The sequence below is a fragment of the Komagataella phaffii genome, chromosome 2, assembly GCF_000027005.1.
Source record: "Komagataella phaffii GS115 chromosome 2, complete sequence".
Classification (NCBI taxonomy): Eukaryota; Fungi; Ascomycota; class Pichiomycetes; order Pichiales; family Pichiaceae; genus Komagataella; species Komagataella phaffii.
Window position 1 is genome coordinate 96,562 of NC_012964.1, and position 18,249 is coordinate 114,810.

At 40.6% G+C, this 18,249-nt stretch overlaps 11 protein-coding genes across 11 annotated transcripts; 7 read left to right on the forward strand and 4 right to left on the reverse strand.

Annotated features, from left to right (window-relative positions):
- Positions 1-103: 103 nt before the first annotated feature.
- On the forward strand, positions 104-1,672 carry PAS_chr2-1_0054 (Putative hexose transporter, expressed at low levels and expression is repressed by glucose; the record flags this gene model as incomplete). The annotated part of the gene is made up of 1 exon (XM_002490890.1): positions 104-1,672. The coding sequence occupies one exon, from the start codon at positions 104-106 to the stop codon at positions 1,670-1,672; it is 1,569 nt and encodes a 522-aa protein (XP_002490935.1).
- A 506-nt stretch (positions 1,673-2,178) lies between these two features.
- On the forward strand, positions 2,179-4,305 carry PAS_chr2-1_0055 (uncharacterized protein; the record flags this gene model as incomplete). The annotated part of the gene is made up of 1 exon (XM_002490891.1): positions 2,179-4,305. The coding sequence occupies one exon, from the start codon at positions 2,179-2,181 to the stop codon at positions 4,303-4,305; it is 2,127 nt and encodes a 708-aa protein (XP_002490936.1).
- Positions 4,306-4,473: 168 nt separating this feature from the next.
- Positions 4,474-5,634, forward strand: PAS_chr2-1_0056 (uncharacterized protein; the record flags this gene model as incomplete). Its single annotated transcript, XM_002490892.1, has 1 exon — positions 4,474-5,634. The coding sequence occupies one exon, from the start codon at positions 4,474-4,476 to the stop codon at positions 5,632-5,634; it is 1,161 nt and encodes a 386-aa protein (XP_002490937.1).
- Positions 5,635-5,703: 69 nt separating this feature from the next.
- On the reverse strand, positions 5,704-10,284 carry PAS_chr2-1_0057 (Aminophospholipid translocase (flippase) that localizes primarily to the plasma membrane; the record flags this gene model as incomplete). Its single annotated transcript, XM_002490893.1, has 1 exon — positions 5,704-10,284. The coding sequence occupies one exon, from the start codon at positions 10,282-10,284 to the stop codon at positions 5,704-5,706; it is 4,581 nt and encodes a 1,526-aa protein (XP_002490938.1).
- Positions 10,285-10,796: 512 nt separating this feature from the next.
- On the reverse strand, positions 10,797-11,252 carry PAS_chr2-1_0058 (Ubiquitin-conjugating enzyme involved in the error-free DNA postreplication repair pathway; the record flags this gene model as incomplete). The annotated part of the gene is made up of 1 exon (XM_002490894.1): positions 10,797-11,252. One exon carries the CDS (start codon positions 11,250-11,252, stop codon positions 10,797-10,799), a length of 456 nt encoding a protein of 151 aa, XP_002490939.1.
- Positions 11,253-11,631: 379 nt separating this feature from the next.
- On the forward strand, positions 11,632-11,871 carry PAS_chr2-1_0059 (Hypothetical protein; the record flags this gene model as incomplete). The annotated part of the gene is made up of 1 exon (XM_002490895.1): positions 11,632-11,871. The coding sequence occupies one exon, from the start codon at positions 11,632-11,634 to the stop codon at positions 11,869-11,871; it is 240 nt and encodes a 79-aa protein (XP_002490940.1).
- A 364-nt stretch (positions 11,872-12,235) lies between these two features.
- Positions 12,236-12,934, forward strand: PAS_chr2-1_0060 (Hydroperoxide and superoxide-radical responsive glutathione-dependent oxidoreductase; the record flags this gene model as incomplete). Its single annotated transcript, XM_002490896.1, has 1 exon — positions 12,236-12,934. The coding sequence occupies one exon, from the start codon at positions 12,236-12,238 to the stop codon at positions 12,932-12,934; it is 699 nt and encodes a 232-aa protein (XP_002490941.1).
- An 85-nt stretch (positions 12,935-13,019) lies between these two features.
- PAS_chr2-1_0061 (uncharacterized protein) lies at positions 13,020-14,297 on the reverse strand (the record flags this gene model as incomplete). The annotated part of the gene is made up of 1 exon (XM_002490897.1): positions 13,020-14,297. One exon carries the CDS (start codon positions 14,295-14,297, stop codon positions 13,020-13,022), a length of 1,278 nt encoding a protein of 425 aa, XP_002490942.1.
- Positions 14,298-14,449: 152 nt separating this feature from the next.
- Positions 14,450-16,087, forward strand: PAS_chr2-1_0062 (JmjC domain-containing histone demethylase which can specifically demethylate H3K36 tri-and dimethy; the record flags this gene model as incomplete). The annotated part of the gene is made up of 1 exon (XM_002490898.1): positions 14,450-16,087. The coding sequence occupies one exon, from the start codon at positions 14,450-14,452 to the stop codon at positions 16,085-16,087; it is 1,638 nt and encodes a 545-aa protein (XP_002490943.1).
- PAS_chr2-1_0063 (Hypothetical protein) lies at positions 16,076-16,984 on the reverse strand (the record flags this gene model as incomplete). The annotated part of the gene is made up of 1 exon (XM_002490899.1): positions 16,076-16,984. The coding sequence occupies one exon, from the start codon at positions 16,982-16,984 to the stop codon at positions 16,076-16,078; it is 909 nt and encodes a 302-aa protein (XP_002490944.1).
- Positions 16,985-17,463: 479 nt separating this feature from the next.
- On the forward strand, positions 17,464-17,784 carry PAS_chr2-1_0064 (Hypothetical protein; the record flags this gene model as incomplete). Its single annotated transcript, XM_002490900.1, has 1 exon — positions 17,464-17,784. The coding sequence occupies one exon, from the start codon at positions 17,464-17,466 to the stop codon at positions 17,782-17,784; it is 321 nt and encodes a 106-aa protein (XP_002490945.1).
- Between the last annotated feature and the right edge of the window lie 465 nt (positions 17,785-18,249).

Below are 18,249 nucleotides of genomic sequence, written 5' to 3' on the forward strand. Positions count from 1 at the left end.
AAGTCACTTACTGGTAACTGAAAATCTATTATGTAATCGCATTCGAAATCGAGTTTGTGTTCTATTATGGCTATTGAACCTACCATTCTATATACGAGTAAACATGACCGAGGAAAGCCTGGAAAGCACTAGAATGTCTACTCTAGGTAAAGATAAACACCACAAAACTACTCCGTCTATTGTCTATTGCCTTGGCTTGGCTCTAGCTGGAATAGTGTTTGGGTTCGACATAGGAAGTATTGGAATGATAAACTTCCAAACATATAGGGACCAATTCGGCGATATTGTATATCCATCAGGAGAGAAAAGAATTAATGAAGTTGTGCTTGGTTTAATTGTATCAGGTTTCAGCTTAGGAGCGGCCCTGGGGGGTCTTTTACTGCCAAGATTTGCAGACAACTACGGAAAAAAACCACTTATTCTCTTTTCTATGTTCCTCTATTTCTTGGGTTCACTGACAGTCTTCTGGGCGTGGGTATGGTGGCAGGTATTTCTTGGAAGAATTCTCAACGGTGCAGGAGTAGGATGCTGCGGTGTCGTTTCAGTGATGTTGATCAGTGAACTGTCTCCCCCTGATCTGAAGGGGCCTTTGGTCTCCAGTTTTCAAGTCTTCACTACTGTTGGGATTCTTTTTGGAGCACTTGTGATCTATCTCTGTAAAAATGAAAGAAGCAGATGGCAGTACCGAATTGGCTTAGTAATTCAGATGAACCTGGCCAACATTGTAGCCATTGTTACGGCATTTGTGCCTGAGTCGCCAGTCTACCTGATCAAAAGTAGGCAATATAATAAGGCACTGAGATCAATAGGTAGAATCAAAGGTCTCTCCCCAACAGATCATCGGGTGGAGACCGAGCTGAACGACTTAAGGGAGAGGACTCAACTGGAGTCTTTGAATATAGCCCTGAGCGATCCAAACTCCACAAGCATACTGAAGGGTGAACCTAGGATACTGTTTAGAACAGTGATAGGAACCATCCTAATGATATTCCAACAGTTAACCGGTATAAACTACTTTTTCTTCTTTGGAGTGGCAATCTTTGAAAATGCCGGGGTGGAAGACCCGTTTCTGACGCCTGTGATACTTGGAGCTGTCAATCTAGTATTCTCGTTCCTTTCTTTATGGCTGGTGTCTCAGTATCCAAGACGTTGGCTATTAATCAGCGGAAGTTTCGTGATGATGATCTTGATTTTCATGTTTTCCACATGCGGAGTATTTTTCTTAGACTCATCAAATGGAGCAGTGGTGGGCAGCATTATGATCCTTCTGACATGTTTTTTCATAGGAGCATTTGCGTGCACTTGGGGGCCGTTGTCATTTGTAGTTCTCAGTGAATTGTTCCCCATTAGAGTTAGATCAAAGTCCATGTCAATAGCGAGTGCCATGAACTGGACTACGACATTTGCCCTGTCGTTATTGTCTCCCTTGATCATCAGATACATAGGTTTTTGGTACGGATACGTTTTTGCCGCTTTCTTGTTTCTGTCAGCATTCTTCGTTTTCTACTACATACCAGAGACAAAATATGACACCATTGAGCAAATAGATCACTATTACGAAACAATGACCACTTTTAACGAATTCAGCATCGGATTCCCCACAAAAACGTTTAAAAAAAGAAACAAGTCTATTACAGTTAAACAACCAGAAATTCAGCTACATGATGTATGAGGACCGTTTTCCCCTGTCTTTGATAATGTCGTGTGGATCGGGATTTTTTAGTCGGCGAGTTTCTCGCCGCAGGAGTCGATTGAAAGACAAAGAGAAGGCCATCTGAAATTTTGAGGTTAGGAGACCATATCATCATAGAGATTTCTTGGAGATAACTACCATCAGCTATGGTAAGACGGCCTTGCAAAGGCACTGAAAACCCCTACCAAGGCAAAGTAGACCAATCGAATGAAGTCAGGCTTTTGTAACATTTTGGTTTTCCCCGGATAATTGCTTTCATCCGTTGGCACTTACGCTTACATGAAATATTAGCCTGATAAGATGATAAGCGCGTTCACACATGACGCAACGGAAAAAAAAAAGGGCCTAAATTCTGCGAATTCTTACTGATACTGCCAAGCGCAAAAGATAACTATCATAATTAGATCTAATGGAAAATCATGGTATAAATATTTCGCAAATTCCTTCAAGGTGACTGGTTGTCACTGACACTTATTCAACTGATAATGGCTGGAGGAATTGAAACACCACTACCACAAGGTGCGGGATATGCCGTGGTTCTAGGATTGGGATTCTTCTTCTCATTCCTGATGATTGGAATCACATATGGTCTGCAAAGATACAAGAAAGAGATCATGACATCGGAAGAGTTCAACACTGGTGGTCGTTCTATCGGTACAGGTTTGATCGCCAGTGCAGTGGTGTCGTCGTGGACCTGGGCTGCTACACTTTTGACCAGTTCCACTATGGCCTACAACTTTGGTGTCTCGGGGTCCTTTTTCTACGCTGCCGGTGCCTGTGTTCAAATTGTTCTGTTCAGTTATTTAGCTATCAAAGCCAAACAAAGAGCCCCTGAATGCCATACTTATCTTGAAATTGTCAAAGCTAGATACGGCACTCTAACCCACTGTGTGTTCATGTTCTTTGCTATTGCAACCAATGTCTTAGTCACAGCAATGTTGCTAACAGGAACTTCTGCTGTTATTAGTGATCTGACTGGTATGCACACTGTTGCTGTCTGTTTCCTGATGCCAATCAGTGTGGTTGCCTACACTATTGTAGGTGGTTTGAAAAGTACCATTCTGTCGGATTACTCTCACAATGGAGCCCTATTGATTATTATTCTCGTGTTTGCCTTTACAACATATGCTGGCAGTGATAAGATTGGTTCGCCTACAAGGCTTTGGGAGATGGTCAACGCAAGAAGTGCTTTGAACCCTGTCGAAGGAAATGCCGGAGGTAACTATTTTACCATGAGCTCTCGTGGAGGTGGTATCTTTTTCGTGATCAACATTGCTGGTAACTTTGGTACAGTCTTCTTGGATAATGGTTACTGGAACAAAGCTATTGCAGCTTCTCCAGCTGCTGCCATGCCCGGTTATGTGCTGGCTGGATTTCACTGGTTTTCAATTCCGTTCTTATGTGCTACTACAATGGGTTTGGCCTGTTTAGCTCTTGAAGACCTCAATGATCCACTGACTCCCCAACAGGTCTCAGCCGGTTTGGTTTTGCCAACTGCTGCCACTCAACTACTTGGAAAAGGTGGAGCTGTCGCTTCCTTGTTGCTTGTATTCATGGCTGCTACCTCTGCCCTGTCATCGGAATTAATTTCGGTTTCCTCTATTTTCACGTATGATATTTTCAAGGGTTACTTACGTCCTAGAGCCTCCGGTAAAACATTGCTGGTGACATCTCATCTGTCAGTTATGGCATTTGCTATGATTATGTCTGCATTCTCTACCGGATTGTGGTATGCCGAAATTTCTATGGGATATTTGTACGAACTGATGGGTATTTTGATTTCAGCAGCTGTGGTTCCAGCATCTTGTACCCTCCTTTGGAAAGATCAAAATAAGGTTGCGGCTACTCTTTCGCCTCCTCTTGGCTGTGCTTTGGCCATTACTGGTTGGTTGGTTTACAGTAAGGTGAACTTTGGAGAAGTCACTGTTGATACTACTTTTGAAGACATGTCCATGTTGACTGGTAACTGTGTTGCCCTTCTGTCTCCGCTTCTTTTCGTCCCACTGTTCTCGTTCATTTTTGGGTTCCAAAATTTCGACTGGAGAGTACTAAAGTCGATTAACAGAGTGGATGAAGATGAAGAGATCATCGAAAAAACCGAGCCAAACGTTCATATTGATGCGGAAACTGGAATGTACCCTATAAAGTCGCAAATAACTAATGCAGCCGAAGAAATTGCTCTCAAGACTGGTGACGAAAGATTAACTGCCGAAGAAGCCCAGTTGAAACGATCCTCCAGAATAGCAGGATTTGCATGTCTTGTGTCAGCATCCTCCTTCCTTATACTTTGGCCCATGCCAATGTATGGCTCACGTTACATATTCTCCAGTCAGTTTTTCACTGGTTGGGTCACAGTCGGAATAATCTGGGTCTTCAGCACTATTGGTTTAGTGTTGCTGCTTCCAATCTGGGAAGGCCGTCACACTCTTTACACTACTTTTAGGGGTATCTACTGGGATCTCAGCGGAAACTCTCACAAACTCAAAGAATGGCAAGAATCTCATCCTGAGGAGCTGCATGTTGTGCAAAGTCAAATCTCTGCCCAAGTACAAAGGCACAACAGAATTCAAGTTATTGATGATCTCGTTGAGACCGACAGTGACAGAAAGTAGGCTTTTACTCCGTATGTTCGTTCGTAAGACCTTTTACTGGGGTCTTTATTTAGTGTTCTATTAGAAGTTTTTAATTGTTAATTCGTTTTGTTATGTAATCAGAATCACACGTCTGCAAAATCGCTTAGTTCTCTGTTGGAACATTTATGGTCAACAAGTCTTTCGAAAATGGTACAGTTCATACCGATTCTTGTCCTGATTTTCCTCCTCTTTTGTTTCATACTAATAGTATTGTTTGGTGACCTTCCTTCTTATAGAGGTACTCTAATTCCAAGGATACGGCAAACACTGATACTCATTCTTTCTTGTTCGGGAAATGGCCTCGTAGCTGCTGATCGAAGATTTCTTGGAGGAGTCGTCACAAAATTGGTTTCCAGTCCAATAATCAGGAAGACACTTGGCTGGCTGATACCTTCGATGTACTTCGTGATCATGTGGAATTGTTTGAAATTATTTTTTAACAAGGTGTACCCCACCCTTTACTCTCAACTCGAATTTATCTTAGTTATTGTACCTTCATTGATTGTCAACTTTTCATCGTTTTTGCTGGCAACTTTCATCAGTCCAGGAGTTCCTACTCACACTGATCTTGATAAATTGCTGGCTCAATTCCCATATAATGGACTGATTTTTCATTCGTTTTATGATTATAAGTTTTCCAACCCAGAATACTACAACAAGAAGGTTACCTGCTCAACATGCCACTTGACTAAAATTCCCAGATCAAAACACTGTTCACATTGCGGCCAATGTTTTCTGCTCTTGGATCATCATTGCATATGGCTGAATAACTGTGTTGGCTACAATAATTATAAATGGTTTCTAATATTCCTCGTCGACATGGATTGGGTATTTCTCTACGGTGGATATTTGAACTACAAGTTCCTTAAAAATCAAATAGCAGATGAAGTCCCATGGTCCAGCTACTTACGAGAGATTTGGGTGTTAAGGAAGGTCTCGTTCGATAATGAGGTAGCTCAAATTTTGCTGCTTCTTTGTACAGTTCTATTCCCTGTGGTATTTGGCTTCACAATAGAGCATTTTCGCAATATTTATCTTGGTGTAACTACCAATGAGACTGCAAAATGGAAGTTCATCCAGGCTTTGATTGAAGAAGGGATACTCTACCAGTACTCGGACAAGAATACCCAGTGCACATACTTGATTAAATCAAGGCTACATTTTCTTCGGTTAGACAATGAAGAGAGCTTCAAAGATATCGATTTCATGATAGGAAGACTATCAAAGATCGAGAGCATTCACGATATCGATAATATCTACGACAAAGGTTTCTTACAAAACTTCAAAGAGAGAATGCGTATTCAATGACTTTATGATGCAAAAATATGCATAATTTAATGTACACAACTAATAGTAAAAGTTATAATAATATAATAATCATTTGGAGGTCAAACTAACTAGAGTTTCCGCGGCAGTTAATTCAGGAAGATCCATGCTGGTCCTTATTCCCTGGATAGCACTGGGGCTGGTATCTGGATTCTCATCCAACTCTCCATTCCTAATCATCTGTAATCTTGTATTGTTCAAAGAGGCTCGTCTTTCGGGGTTTAATGAGCCTCTGCGCCTAGATTCAAAACTCTGTCTAGAGTTCTTCATTCTTAAGGCAGCGCCTTTATCCTGATCATCACTTGTGAACTCCATCTCAATTTCTTCAGTTTGTAATGAGGATGCAGATTGTCCATAAGCGTTGTATCGTGCAATGTTGGCATCATTCTTATTCTTGTTCTTGTGAAATATGGATTTCATGAAACTACCTCTTTTACCAGCAACCCCGTTTATGGAATCCCGGTATTCGTGATTGACTGCCATTGTTGGCTTGTATAATTCCTCCTTATATGTTGGCTGTTGTTCAGCAAGCATATCTCTAGAGTATTGTGAAATTTTCTTTCGGTTAGGATCAGTAGGATCATAATCGTCAGGGTATTGGCTGAAATCTCCTCGATCGACGCATTCTCTAATAACATCAATATCTTTGGGGAAATAGAGCTTTTGGAAAAAGTCATAAGTGAATCTCGGTATGAGACAAATCACAAGACCAACAAAAGAACAAACCCAAAAAGAAAGTGTACCGTACATGCTGGCAGCTGCTTTATAGTATTCACCCGAGCTTAAAGAAGATGACCAGATACCAGTCCATGCATATAAGACCACAATGGAAAATAAAATACTCAGCATGGTTAGCCAATCCCATCGGTTGATATGAAACAGGATATAGATGTTACAAGCCAGAATGGAGATGGTTGCAACGACTGTACCAATCAAGTACCTGTGATCTAATTGAAGGCCATTCATGGTCACAAATCCGTTCTTATAGTACATCAGATAAGGGAAAAAGAAACATATAACGGATTGATAGAATCCGTCTCCCATATACCACCAGAATTTTGATTGTGTCCACTCTGATCTAAGAATTCCTGTGCTGTATAATTGCGGCACCAATAGAGAAACAACATCACTTACATCTTGGTCAAAAATACCCATGAAAATAACTGGCAACGAAGTGAACGCCAGATTGTAGAACATCAAATATGTGAACTCAAACAGGTAGGAACCATCAAAGTTGTTGTAGATACCGTACCAGAACAATGCAAGTGTGAAAATCACGTTCTTGTAAAAGAAACTTGGTATCATCTCTGCTAGTCTTTTGTATGACCATCGTCCATGAACCAAAACAAGCCGTGCAAGGTAACGGAATTGTCCAAACGCATAATCCGATGACATAGCAGCCGCTCTTCCTTCTTCTCCGGCAATACCTACTCCGACGTGCGCTGCTTGAATCATTGCGACATCATTGGAACCGTCTCCAATTGCTAATGTCATAACGTTCAAAGAGTCCTTGACTAATTTGACAACGGCAGCTTTTTGAGCTGGAGAAACACGACAACATAAGACAGCTTTACACTGTTTGCATAACAATAAAAACTGTCTTTTACAATCATCTTGCAGAGCTATCTTTAATGCGTCTCCGTCAATGATAAGTCCGAACCTTGGGGACGGTGGATTGTGTTCTTTTCTTGCTTGCATAAGTTCTTCCATAGAACCTTGCATATCAAAATTTTCTTCCAAATACTTAGAAATAAGCCTTTGAACAACCTGTTTTTCATCAGTGTCAGAATAATCCTTTCCTAAAACTTCATGAACATCTTCCCCATGAGTCTTGATAATTAGCAAGTCCATATATGAACCAAGTAAATTACAAGAGAACCCAATGTTGATGGCGGTTTCCACTTTATCACCAGTAAGGACCCAAAGTTTGATACCAGCCTGACCAAGAAGCTCAATGGCATCCGGGACACCGTCCTGAAGTCGATCTTCAATTGCTGTACCACCAAGAAGAACTAGCTCTCGCTCAATTGAATCAGCGCACTCTTCTAAACGCTCTTCTCTGTCAGTGATGGATGCAGCCGCCTCGTCATGTCTAATAGCCCATTCTTCGTATTCCTCCCATTCTAGCTCCCTTTGAGCAATACAAAGGGTTCTTAATCCTTCTGTAGCAAATTGCTCTAAATGGATGGCAGTTCTATCTACCATCTTGGTGTTATTTCGGGTCTTGGATAAGCGTTCATATATTACAGAATCAGCACCCTTGCAAATCAAGAGTGCTTTAGGTTTTGCGTCTGGAGAAGTTGGTGGAATCTTTATAATCGCACTCATTCTTTTTCTTGTAGAATTGAATTCCAAAGTACTCAATATCTGATATTGTCTTTCTTCTCCTTGGACGTTCAAAATCATGCCTTTCTTTGTTTTATCAACAAACGTGAAACCCATATCGCTAGCAGTGCTAACAAGGGCAGCTTCGTCGGGAGACTGTGCCTTGAATTCTACTTTGCCTGTTTTGGGATTCTCTTCTGTAACCACTGTGTGACAAAGCCCAAGGGCTAACATGAAGTTTTCATTGCAATGCTTTTGGACGGAATCTTCTTTCTTCAAATCATCCACAAACAATTTTGAGACGAAGGTAAGATCTTCAAGAGAAAGAGTGGGATTCTTGCTTATCTTTTGCAGGGATTCAAACATTTCCAATCTGTCAGCTTCAATCTCTTTCTTCTCCCTGGATGATTCCTCTTCCACATCAACACCTTGTCGTTTGCGGATACCTGCATAGGCTTCTGTATATGCTCTACCATAAGATACTCCGTTGATTGTACATTTCTTGAACTCCATCACATTTTGAGTTAATGTCCCCGTTTTATCACTGAAAATGTACTCTATTTGGCCCAAGTCATCAGAAATATTCCACGACTTGGGGGTACATGGGTAGTCTAACTGTGGATAGTACATTTTGACGTCCGAATAGATGAAGAATGCTTGTGCCGTTTTGATTATCTCGATGGAAACGTACAACGAAATTGGAACTAACGACTGGTACAAAATAACTGCGACGAAAAAGGAGATGATACCGTTAACAGCTGGAGTTCCACCAATTGTACCAAACTCAAAATAAGTTCTGGAGGTATTGTCATTTGTATAATAAATACCATTCACTAAACCGGAAACCAAACATAGGATGAACAATAAGAGGAAGTTCAGTAAGACAGAATAGTTCAGGTCTCTGGAGATCTTAGATTTCTTGGTGGGTGTAATTCCTGCGTTTATCATGATTTTAGTATCTACACCAGTGAAAATGACGATACCAATTGCCCACTTCGTGTTTCGTAAAGAGCATCCTCTTAAAAGTAAGTTGTTAATGGTTATTGGCTCGCTGGATGAGGAGTATCCATCATGAAGAACAAAATTTCCCTGATAGGAATATAGATTATGGTGCGGACCTTCGCTATCAATATGAAACTGGAGCTTGTCCAAGTCATGTGGGCGTCTGACAACAGAGGAGGTACATTTCAAAGAATTCTTAACCTTCAGATTTGTTTCACCATCCAGATCTTTAGTTTCCACATAACAGGCACCATCTTCATCAGAAGTGGCCAAGATACACACATCTGCAGGAATTGAGTCGTTGTTCTTGATTCTAATGATATCTCCGACCTTGACGTCCTTCCAATAGTCCCTTGAAAACTTCAAAGGTTTGAGTTCACTGTTGAAGGGATCTTCACCTATTGATGATCTCATGGTCTCCAAAGATACTCTGTTATTTGCAGCTTCAGGAAGTTTGATCTCCGATTTCTTGAATAATTTTTTAACTGATCTTAGCACTATGAACAAAAGCTTTGTGTTTGCCTTTTTAAACTTTCTCCATAAAGAAACGTTGCTTGAAAGGACATTTGGGTTGGGAATTCCATGCAAGAGGTGTGTGATTTGATTATTGATCTCCATATCCAACCCTGTCCTTCTTGAGTCTTCTATGGCATCTTTTATTGCCGTTATTATGACGATGACAATCAATGGAACAGCACTTAAAGCTGGATTGGGAACTCCAAAGATATCAAATGCTCCAAGAATAATCATGGTTAAAAAGTATACGTTAGCGATATTCCGGAACTGAAATGCAATATTTTTGGGAATGAATGACAAAGGGGTGTATTTGGTAGTTCGGATCTTGTTTCTAGGGTAAGTGTTGCGAGGATCGCCATTCTCAGCAAGCATATCAGGATCCAAAGGCAAGTTGTGAAATATCTTACGTTGTTCGCCTCTGTGATCGTTGGCGACATTGGTAGGATTAGACTCCTGTGGTTCTTCCTTTTCCCTTCTTCGGGTGGTATTTCGTCGCCAAATTGACTTGGACCTCTTAGGTCGGCCGGACGCGTGTCTGGTTGTTCCCCATCGCATCCTCTTCATTTTGCCTTCCTCTTCCTCCTTATCTTTTTCAATGGAATCATTTTCTTGGTCGAATTGAACGCGTTCATTGATTCGGGGTAAGTGAAAGCTGGATAAATGCATTGGATTCGGCGATTTGAGAATACTGTCAGCCCTTCCAAGTTCGGACTCACCATTTGACATGTTCTCGTCGAACCTAGCGGATTTTTGGGGAGAAGTAACCCCTTTTGAGCTCTTTCCAACCATTAAATTGAAAAATGCAGAGTGTCTTTTTCTTGAGCCCTTTTACCGTTCCGTTCAAAACCGTTTCGAGCGGTGGAATTTTGTGCGGAAGAAAAAATAAAGCCGAAGCCGATTAGGGACTAGGCTGATAGAGGATGGATGATCCAAGAGGCTTTTTAAGTGACCGTGAAGAGCTAGACAGTTTACGAACAGAGTTCCAAATTTAGCAACGACGGAGTTTCATATTTTTGTACTCAAACCAGGATACTAAGTGAGGGTTTCTTATCATTACTAATTATATGTCTGCGCACCTAATTCACGCTCACTGGAACTCAGAAATTAAATGGCACCATTTATATAATTAGAAATTGTATTAAATTTATGATTTATCATATAAACATGTTACTGAAGAGTGTTTGAAAATGATTCGTTCAGAGAGATCATAAGTAACCAGTAACCACTATACTGATTACTTCGCAAGATCGTAAAGTAAAATGCAACTAATTCACCCTCTTTAACCACTACGTACATCTGCCCTATTGTTCGGTTGCATATAGCTTAGTGTACTCTTTAGCTGTAGCAATTGCATCCTGTTCGTCCCTTTTCCAATGTTCAGCCACCTCGTTCGACAGCGGATCGTCTGGATTGGGGGCGCTGAGCAAAGCCTGGATTGAAAGCAAGATAGTTCTAATTTGTAAGGCAGGGGACCAGTTTTTCTTTAACACGTCCAGGCATATTCTTCCCAATCTGTCTATATTTGGATGATATATTTTGGTTAGAAACCTGACTTTTGGAGCAACCATCGGATAGTCATCAGGTAAGTACAACTCAAGTTTAAACAAGCCGTCTTGATACGGAGATTCCTTGGGGCCTTGAATAGTGACTTGGAAGTAGCGTAAATTATCCTCGTGGGGAACAGCGGTGATTCCCGGAACCGGATCAGAAATCAATCTCTGGGATTCTTTAATGATTCGTTTGGGAAGTTGAGACATGATTGGGGAGGCGAAGAGGTAAGATAAAGGATAGATGGCCCTTTTGAATCAATGACGTGCTTCGCGAGTCGTTTCTAGGAGGAGATTTGAACGGATGTTCTTTGAACGGCGAGAGAGACGGAGAACAGTACCAGATTGAGGAAAGGTAATTGGAAAGCAATTAGTGAGGGAAGATTACTAAAGTGCTGATATGGGTTCATAGCGTGGGATACCAAAGGACATAGTCGCTAGTTATGGTTACCACTTCTGCAAATCCTGTGATTGTTAAAGAACATCATTTTCCTCGTTCGAAGTTTGCGCGAGCCTTCTAGGAAATGTCAAGCATACCTCCCCTTTATCGCCAAGGGCATTCGAAGATTTTGCCTATCAATTAGAAACGATGGTTAAACCAAAAGGACCCTCAACTACCCAAAGAACTGTGGTGCTTCTACTTGGTACCGGATTTGGCTTGTACTGGGGAATGAAATACTTGAACGAAAACTACAAACTAGTATCTTATAAACCACCTAAAGACGACAAGCCGGTTAAATTTTCCCTGAAATACAGAGATGTGCAACCACTAGAAAAAAGGAAACCTATAGAAGCGGAAATAGTGGAGGCTACTTCCGAAAAGAACTGAACCTGTTAACCCTGATCAGTCACTACAATCTGACATTTCCCCAAGAGAATCCTTTCCTCCAACTTGTAAATATGGGTTCTGTCAAACTTCTGAGGGATTTTCAGAAACGATCCTGAGTTGCGGTTTCGATCATCCCTTCACATTGATTGCAAATTGAACCTGACTTGGTCGCCCCTTACCGGTTTCCCATCTCCATCCAATCAAACGTCATAGGTAGTGGTTACGTAAAATGGTGTAATCAATAGTCAACTTCGCGCCTTTTAAAGTTCTCAAGATTACCAAGAATTTTTAGCTTAATCAAAGAAAACTGCCTGATCACCGCTTGACTCACTAACGTTTTGCTCTATTCTTGATTATTAAAGACATGTCAGTTATTGAAATCACATCGAAAGAGCATTTCACCCAGGTGACCGATGTTCCAAAGGACAAGCTGCTGGCGTTATATTTCCACACCCAATGGGCTCCTCCCTGTATCCAGATGAACACTGTATATCAGACCCTATCACAACAACACCCTGAAGTTTCGTTCATTTCTATCAATGCTGATAACCACAGTGAACTCAGCGAGATGTTTGATGTTAGTGCAGTTCCTTTTTTCGCTTTGATCAGAGATAACACTATATTGAAGGAGATGAGTGGCGCCGACCCCAAGGAATTTGTCACATCCTTGAATGAGCTAACCAACGGCAAGAGCACCGGAGAAGACTCTCAAAGAAACGAGCAACACAATTCAACTGCACCCGGAGACGAGACAGAAGAACAGCTGAATTTGCGTCTGTCTAAGTTGACAAGTGCCGCACCAGTAATGCTTTTCATGAAGGGAACGCCTGCTTCCCCTCAATGCGGGTTCTCCAGACAAGTAGTTGCCATATTAAGAGAGCATCAGGTCAGATTTGGGTTCTTTGACATTCTGAAAGATGATTCAGTTAGACAAGGTCTAAAGAAGTTTAGTGACTGGCCTACTTTCCCCCAATTGTATATTAATGGTGAGTTTCAAGGTGGTTTAGATATTATAAAAGAGAACTTACAAGAAGACCCCAAATTCTTTGAGAACACCATATAGCTATCAATATCATTGTACAATTCTCATTATTTTGTCACTGCAATTCCAATGTTGGTTTTTTTCTAGTCTTTTTCCTTTTTGATGTTCATAATTCCATGTTATCTAGTTCGTCATCAGTAGTCATTTCACTATCTTCGATGGATTCTATTTCACTCTCGTCAGTGGTACCTTTACTTAGTGAGGCCGAATTGTAATTCTTCCTTCGTTTTGCCAGTAAATCCTCATAATACTTGTATTGATCAAATTTAACGGTGATTTCTTTCTTGGGCAGTTTACTGAAATAGTTAATTTTGTGTTTTGCTCCCGAATCAACATTGCCAAGTTTTTCCAACTTGTCCATTTCATATCTCAGTTTGAAGACTGGCAGATAGACGTCTTTCAAAAGATCCGAGTGCGATAAGCAGTCGACAATACTCTCTAGAGCCTCCCACTTTTTGTTATCCATACGTGAATGAAACCATTTTACATTGGTGTAATTCTCTAGCAAACATAAATTGAATCGACTCCAAATGTACTTATATTGATCCGCTATAAGCTCCCTCATTCTACTGTTTCGACTACCATATAGAACTTTTCCAATGGCATCAAACAGACCTATGTCATCATCCTTTACATCGCTGAATCCATGCTTCACGTTTTGTTCCATGCCGTTAATAGCACTAGATATGTCGCCCATAGAGCTGAATGATTGCAAATCTTTGCATTGGGCTCCCTCGTTCCTCAATATGTTCTTTAATACTTTTTCTAAAATTTTCTGTGTTACTTTGTTGAAATTTATTCTTACTACCTTGCTGTGATTCAAAACTTGCTTATCAAACATCTTTTCAACATACTGATTTGCCTCTTCTCCTTGGCTGTTCTCTGAAACACATATTATCAGAGGAGGAGTTAAACCTCTGTAGTCGAGCCAACGAAGTAGGGCAGAACTTGTCTTCTCTCTGGTGACGTCATTACTCAAATTAGGTAAATCATCTACTATAATGCTTTTGGCAGTCTTCGTATGTGTTAATATTAAACACTCTTGAAGAAACTTGGCAAAATGCTCTGAGCCTTTGCCACTTTCATAGTCCAAAACCCTATCCAGTCCTTCATTCTTTCCAAACACTTCATTGAGAAGTAGCCTACTAACTGCTCTAGCCACTGTGCTTTTGCCAGTTCCAGTTGGCCCCACCAAGAATATTATTTTAATGAGTCCCTGTAAACATTGGCTAAGTGCGGACTGGACCTGTTTGATTTTTTGAGGATTCACTGCAATACTCTCTATTTTTCTGGGAGCATACTTTTCTATCCAAGGGCTACTATCACTCTTCGGCCTTTTAGAGAGTCTGGGTCTTTTAGAAACTCTGGTTAAGTCTATTTGCATTGATAGACAACCGACCTAACACATGAGTTAGCTGTGAGAGATGGAAAATGTTGATCTTAGTTGCGCGAGGTTCTTTCAAATAACTGAACCCCTTCGCGACTCCTCCCCTTCACAAACCATTTCTTTTGACACAGCGACTTATCACACCAGCCATGACTAGGGCTATCAAACCTGACCATTACGAGCAAGGGATTCCGGTTTTCAAGCCTTCTACCGACCAATTTGAGGACTTTTATGCTTTTAACAAGGCTGTTCATCCCTATGGAATGCAGTCGGGAATCATCAAAGTTATCCCACCCAGCGATTGGATTGACAGTTTACATGATTCCCCAGATTATCTGACTCAGGAGGATCTACTGAACGTGAAACTAAAAAATCCAATCGAACAGCAAGTTTCTCTTATGAGTAACAAATCTTGCTTTAGTATTGATAACGTCGAGAAACACAGAACTTATACATTACCTCAATGGAAGAAATTGCACGATCAGTTGAAGTATAGTCTTCCACGTCCACGAGGAGCGAAGAGTGATACTTTCAACTCTAAAGATGGTCCGATACCAAAAGAAAAGGAAGGAGAATTTACCGCAAAAATTGATACTTCAATATACGAACCGGATTACATTGAGTTTTTGGAATCACAATATTGGAAGAGTCTCAAATTTAGTGCTCCATTGTATGCAGCAGACTCACTGGGCTCATTATTTCCAAAGAACTTAAAAACGTGGAATGTATCATCTTTACCAAACTTGTTAGACTACTTACCAGAGAAAATTCCAGGAGTGAACGATTCTTATCTGTACGCTGGTTTATGGAAGGCGACCTTCTCCTGGCACCTAGAGGATCAAGATCTGCATTCTATCAACTATATTCATTTTGGTGCTCCGAAAAAGTGGTATTCAATTCCTCAGGACCAGCATAGAGAATTTTATCAGCTAATGTCAAACACCTATCCAGATGACGCCAAACATTGCCCCGAGTTTTTGCGTCATAAGACGTTTTTGGTCGATCCAAAATACATCCGCTCCAACGGAATCACAGTTAATGAAATAGTGCATCGGGAAAAGGAGTTCATTATCACTTATCCCTACGGATACCATTCGGGATTTAATTTAGGATACAATTTAGCTGAAAGTGTTAATTTTGCAATAGAGGAGTGGCTACCTATTGGGTTACGGGCAAAGAAATGTGAATGTATCGATGACAGTGTTGGAATTGATGTTAGAAAATTAATGGAGTCCGTTTCAAAATGTATACTATGCCCAACTTTGATGCAGAAGAATATTTTTCAAGAGTCTTTCGATAAACTACTCATATTGGGAACGAATTCTAAAGCGCATAGAATATGTGGTAAACTAATACCTGGTCTTGAAGTAGATGGCGATCTCATTACAAAATACTTTTCAATGATTGACAATACTAAGCTCTCCATCTGTAATTATTGCGGAGAGGGAGGATATTGTGTTTCCTGCAGTTTTCAAGATTGCACCAATTGTTATCATGTACTCTGCTCATTGAATTCCAATGTGTCGATAGATCGATGTAAAATTTATTGTGAACTACATAAAGGGGAAGCTGTTACGACCTTTGACTCGCTGGAAATTGGGGATATTATTAGTTTTGACAGCAAGTATGGTGAGATCGTTTCTCTTGATAAAGAGAAAGAAACAACGACTATGGCGACCTTCCCAGAAGCACAACATAAATTGATACACCGATATCAGTTTGACTCTATCAAAGCACCCAGTAGGAAAAGGGAAAGGGACAACAATGATTCTGAATTAGTCTTCTAACTTATCCATCAAGGCGATGAATAGGAAGTCCTTTTCTATAATCAATATCAAACTAACAACAATCCAGAATGTGTGCTTGAACTTTTTCATACTCAAATATGAGTTTGTCTCTATCGTGCAGGTTGCTAGCAAAATAGATGAGAGCATACCAAGTTGGTAAATGTGAAATAATCCTTCAAATAAAGAGTTAAAGAGAGGATGTGAACTGATGATGGGCGAAATATCTCTGTATTGAAAATATAGTATTTCAATGTTTGACGATAAGTTACCAGTGGCTAGCTGAACAAATGATATTAAGGAGTTCAGCGATAGCAACCTTTCATTGAAGGTAATAGCTACCGCTAGACAGTATTTCTGCAAAGAAATCATGGAGTTTTCCTGCTCTTGATAACCATATTCCTCCAATTTTGACTCTACAGCCTCATCTGACTGAACAGCAGAGGTCCTTATGTTGTAGATGAACACTAAAAAGATCACGACTGGTACAAAGTTGTTATCGGATTGCCCTTTGAAAAGGATTTGGGAGGGCGCAAACAGAACCTGCAATATCCTCCACACTTGAATGGCCACAACAGTTATCTGGATGTACTTTGCGGGTATATGTTTGGTGTAATTATTCAATGAAGCTGAGATGTCCAGATTAAATAAACGGCTTTTGACAAATATCATGAGAGGGAAGGCTAGATTCAAGATTTCCAAAACGTAAAGTGTCAAAGATGGATAGCTGTTTATGATTAGAGAGAATAATCTCTCTGCTTTATCGTTGGACTCTCCTATGAAATCGCAAAGGATCAAGCCGTGAATAATCAAGAACGGAATCAACGTGGATAGGGAGATCACCACCGGCGTTACCTCATAAAGCAAAAAGTCAAACGTGAGATTTGATAAATCTGACATGATCAGGCTTTGGTGTTAATTGGGGATCAAAAAGACGTATTTAAGTCATTCTTGCTTTTGAAAGTTTGCGTATATTTTTGTGCTAACTAAACTTTACCCGACCATACCGATCGCGCGACATTTTATTTAAGCTCATCGAGAAAGATCAGCTGTACCGATCCCGTGCTTGGGAAATCTTCTCCTTTTCGCCTGCGCACGACAATTTCACTGTAGTTTTTTGTGGAAGGTTAGCATGGCAGCGGGGAGCCATTACCCGGTCAAAGTATGCACGTAGATGCTGAGGGAGGTGAGAGTTAACAAGAGAAGTTTCCTTTTCGGGCTATTTTTGCATCTCAATTATGCGGGCGAAATCAAGATTTCACATAGGCGAGATGTGATGGTGTGAGCACGGGAATGTACTGTATATATATAATAATCTTCACACACCATTCTTACTCTGAAATCGGTCATTTGAGTTTGAAAAGTTTTTTTCAACCTCCATGGGTTCTTTGTCACCGGAAAGTGACGTGGAGTTTCCAAGCTTATTTTCTGTGGACACTTCATCGAGCACTCACTGTTCAATAACAGAGTATGCAGCAGAAAAGAGGCCCACTTTCACGATTCCGATCTGTGTTAGTTTTCCATACTACGAACAGAAAAACATGCTCTCAGTCAAGGTCAATAGACGTCGAGATACTATTGAGATTTCTTGGAGGTTGAAGAAGTGGAGACAAAGATACATCGACGGCTCCTATAACAGTCCATCTGATCTGGCAAATGAACAGCCTGAAATAAGCAACCACACAACCGAGCAATGTTGATCGCAGGGTCTTCCATCATGAGCTCAATATTTTGCATCATCATCCATCAATGGTTGATTATCGTTAATAAACACACCATCAGTGGTTCAATTCATCAATATTCGCTCCCAGCAGTCACCCAATAAGGGCAACAGACAACAACGAACCTCTTCAACTGTCCATATCCTTCATGAAACTTCCTTCAAGATCATCTATTGTTAGTCCCCACTTCAGAGTTGCCAACTTTTCTTTTCCAGCTCCATATGTTTTAAGGCCAGAAGGCTGAAAATGGTTGAAAAATATGAAAAGAAACTGCCCTATACAAATAAGATCAAATAAATCGATTAAATAAGCTGGTTCCACCTGTGTGAAACAAAAAAAAAAGAAAGTTCTTATGATGATAAAAATAGATCTCTACGTCATCCCTTTTTCCTCTTCCCTTCCAGAAGCATGGAGGGAGACCCGCTGGGCGGGGGAGACGGAGTT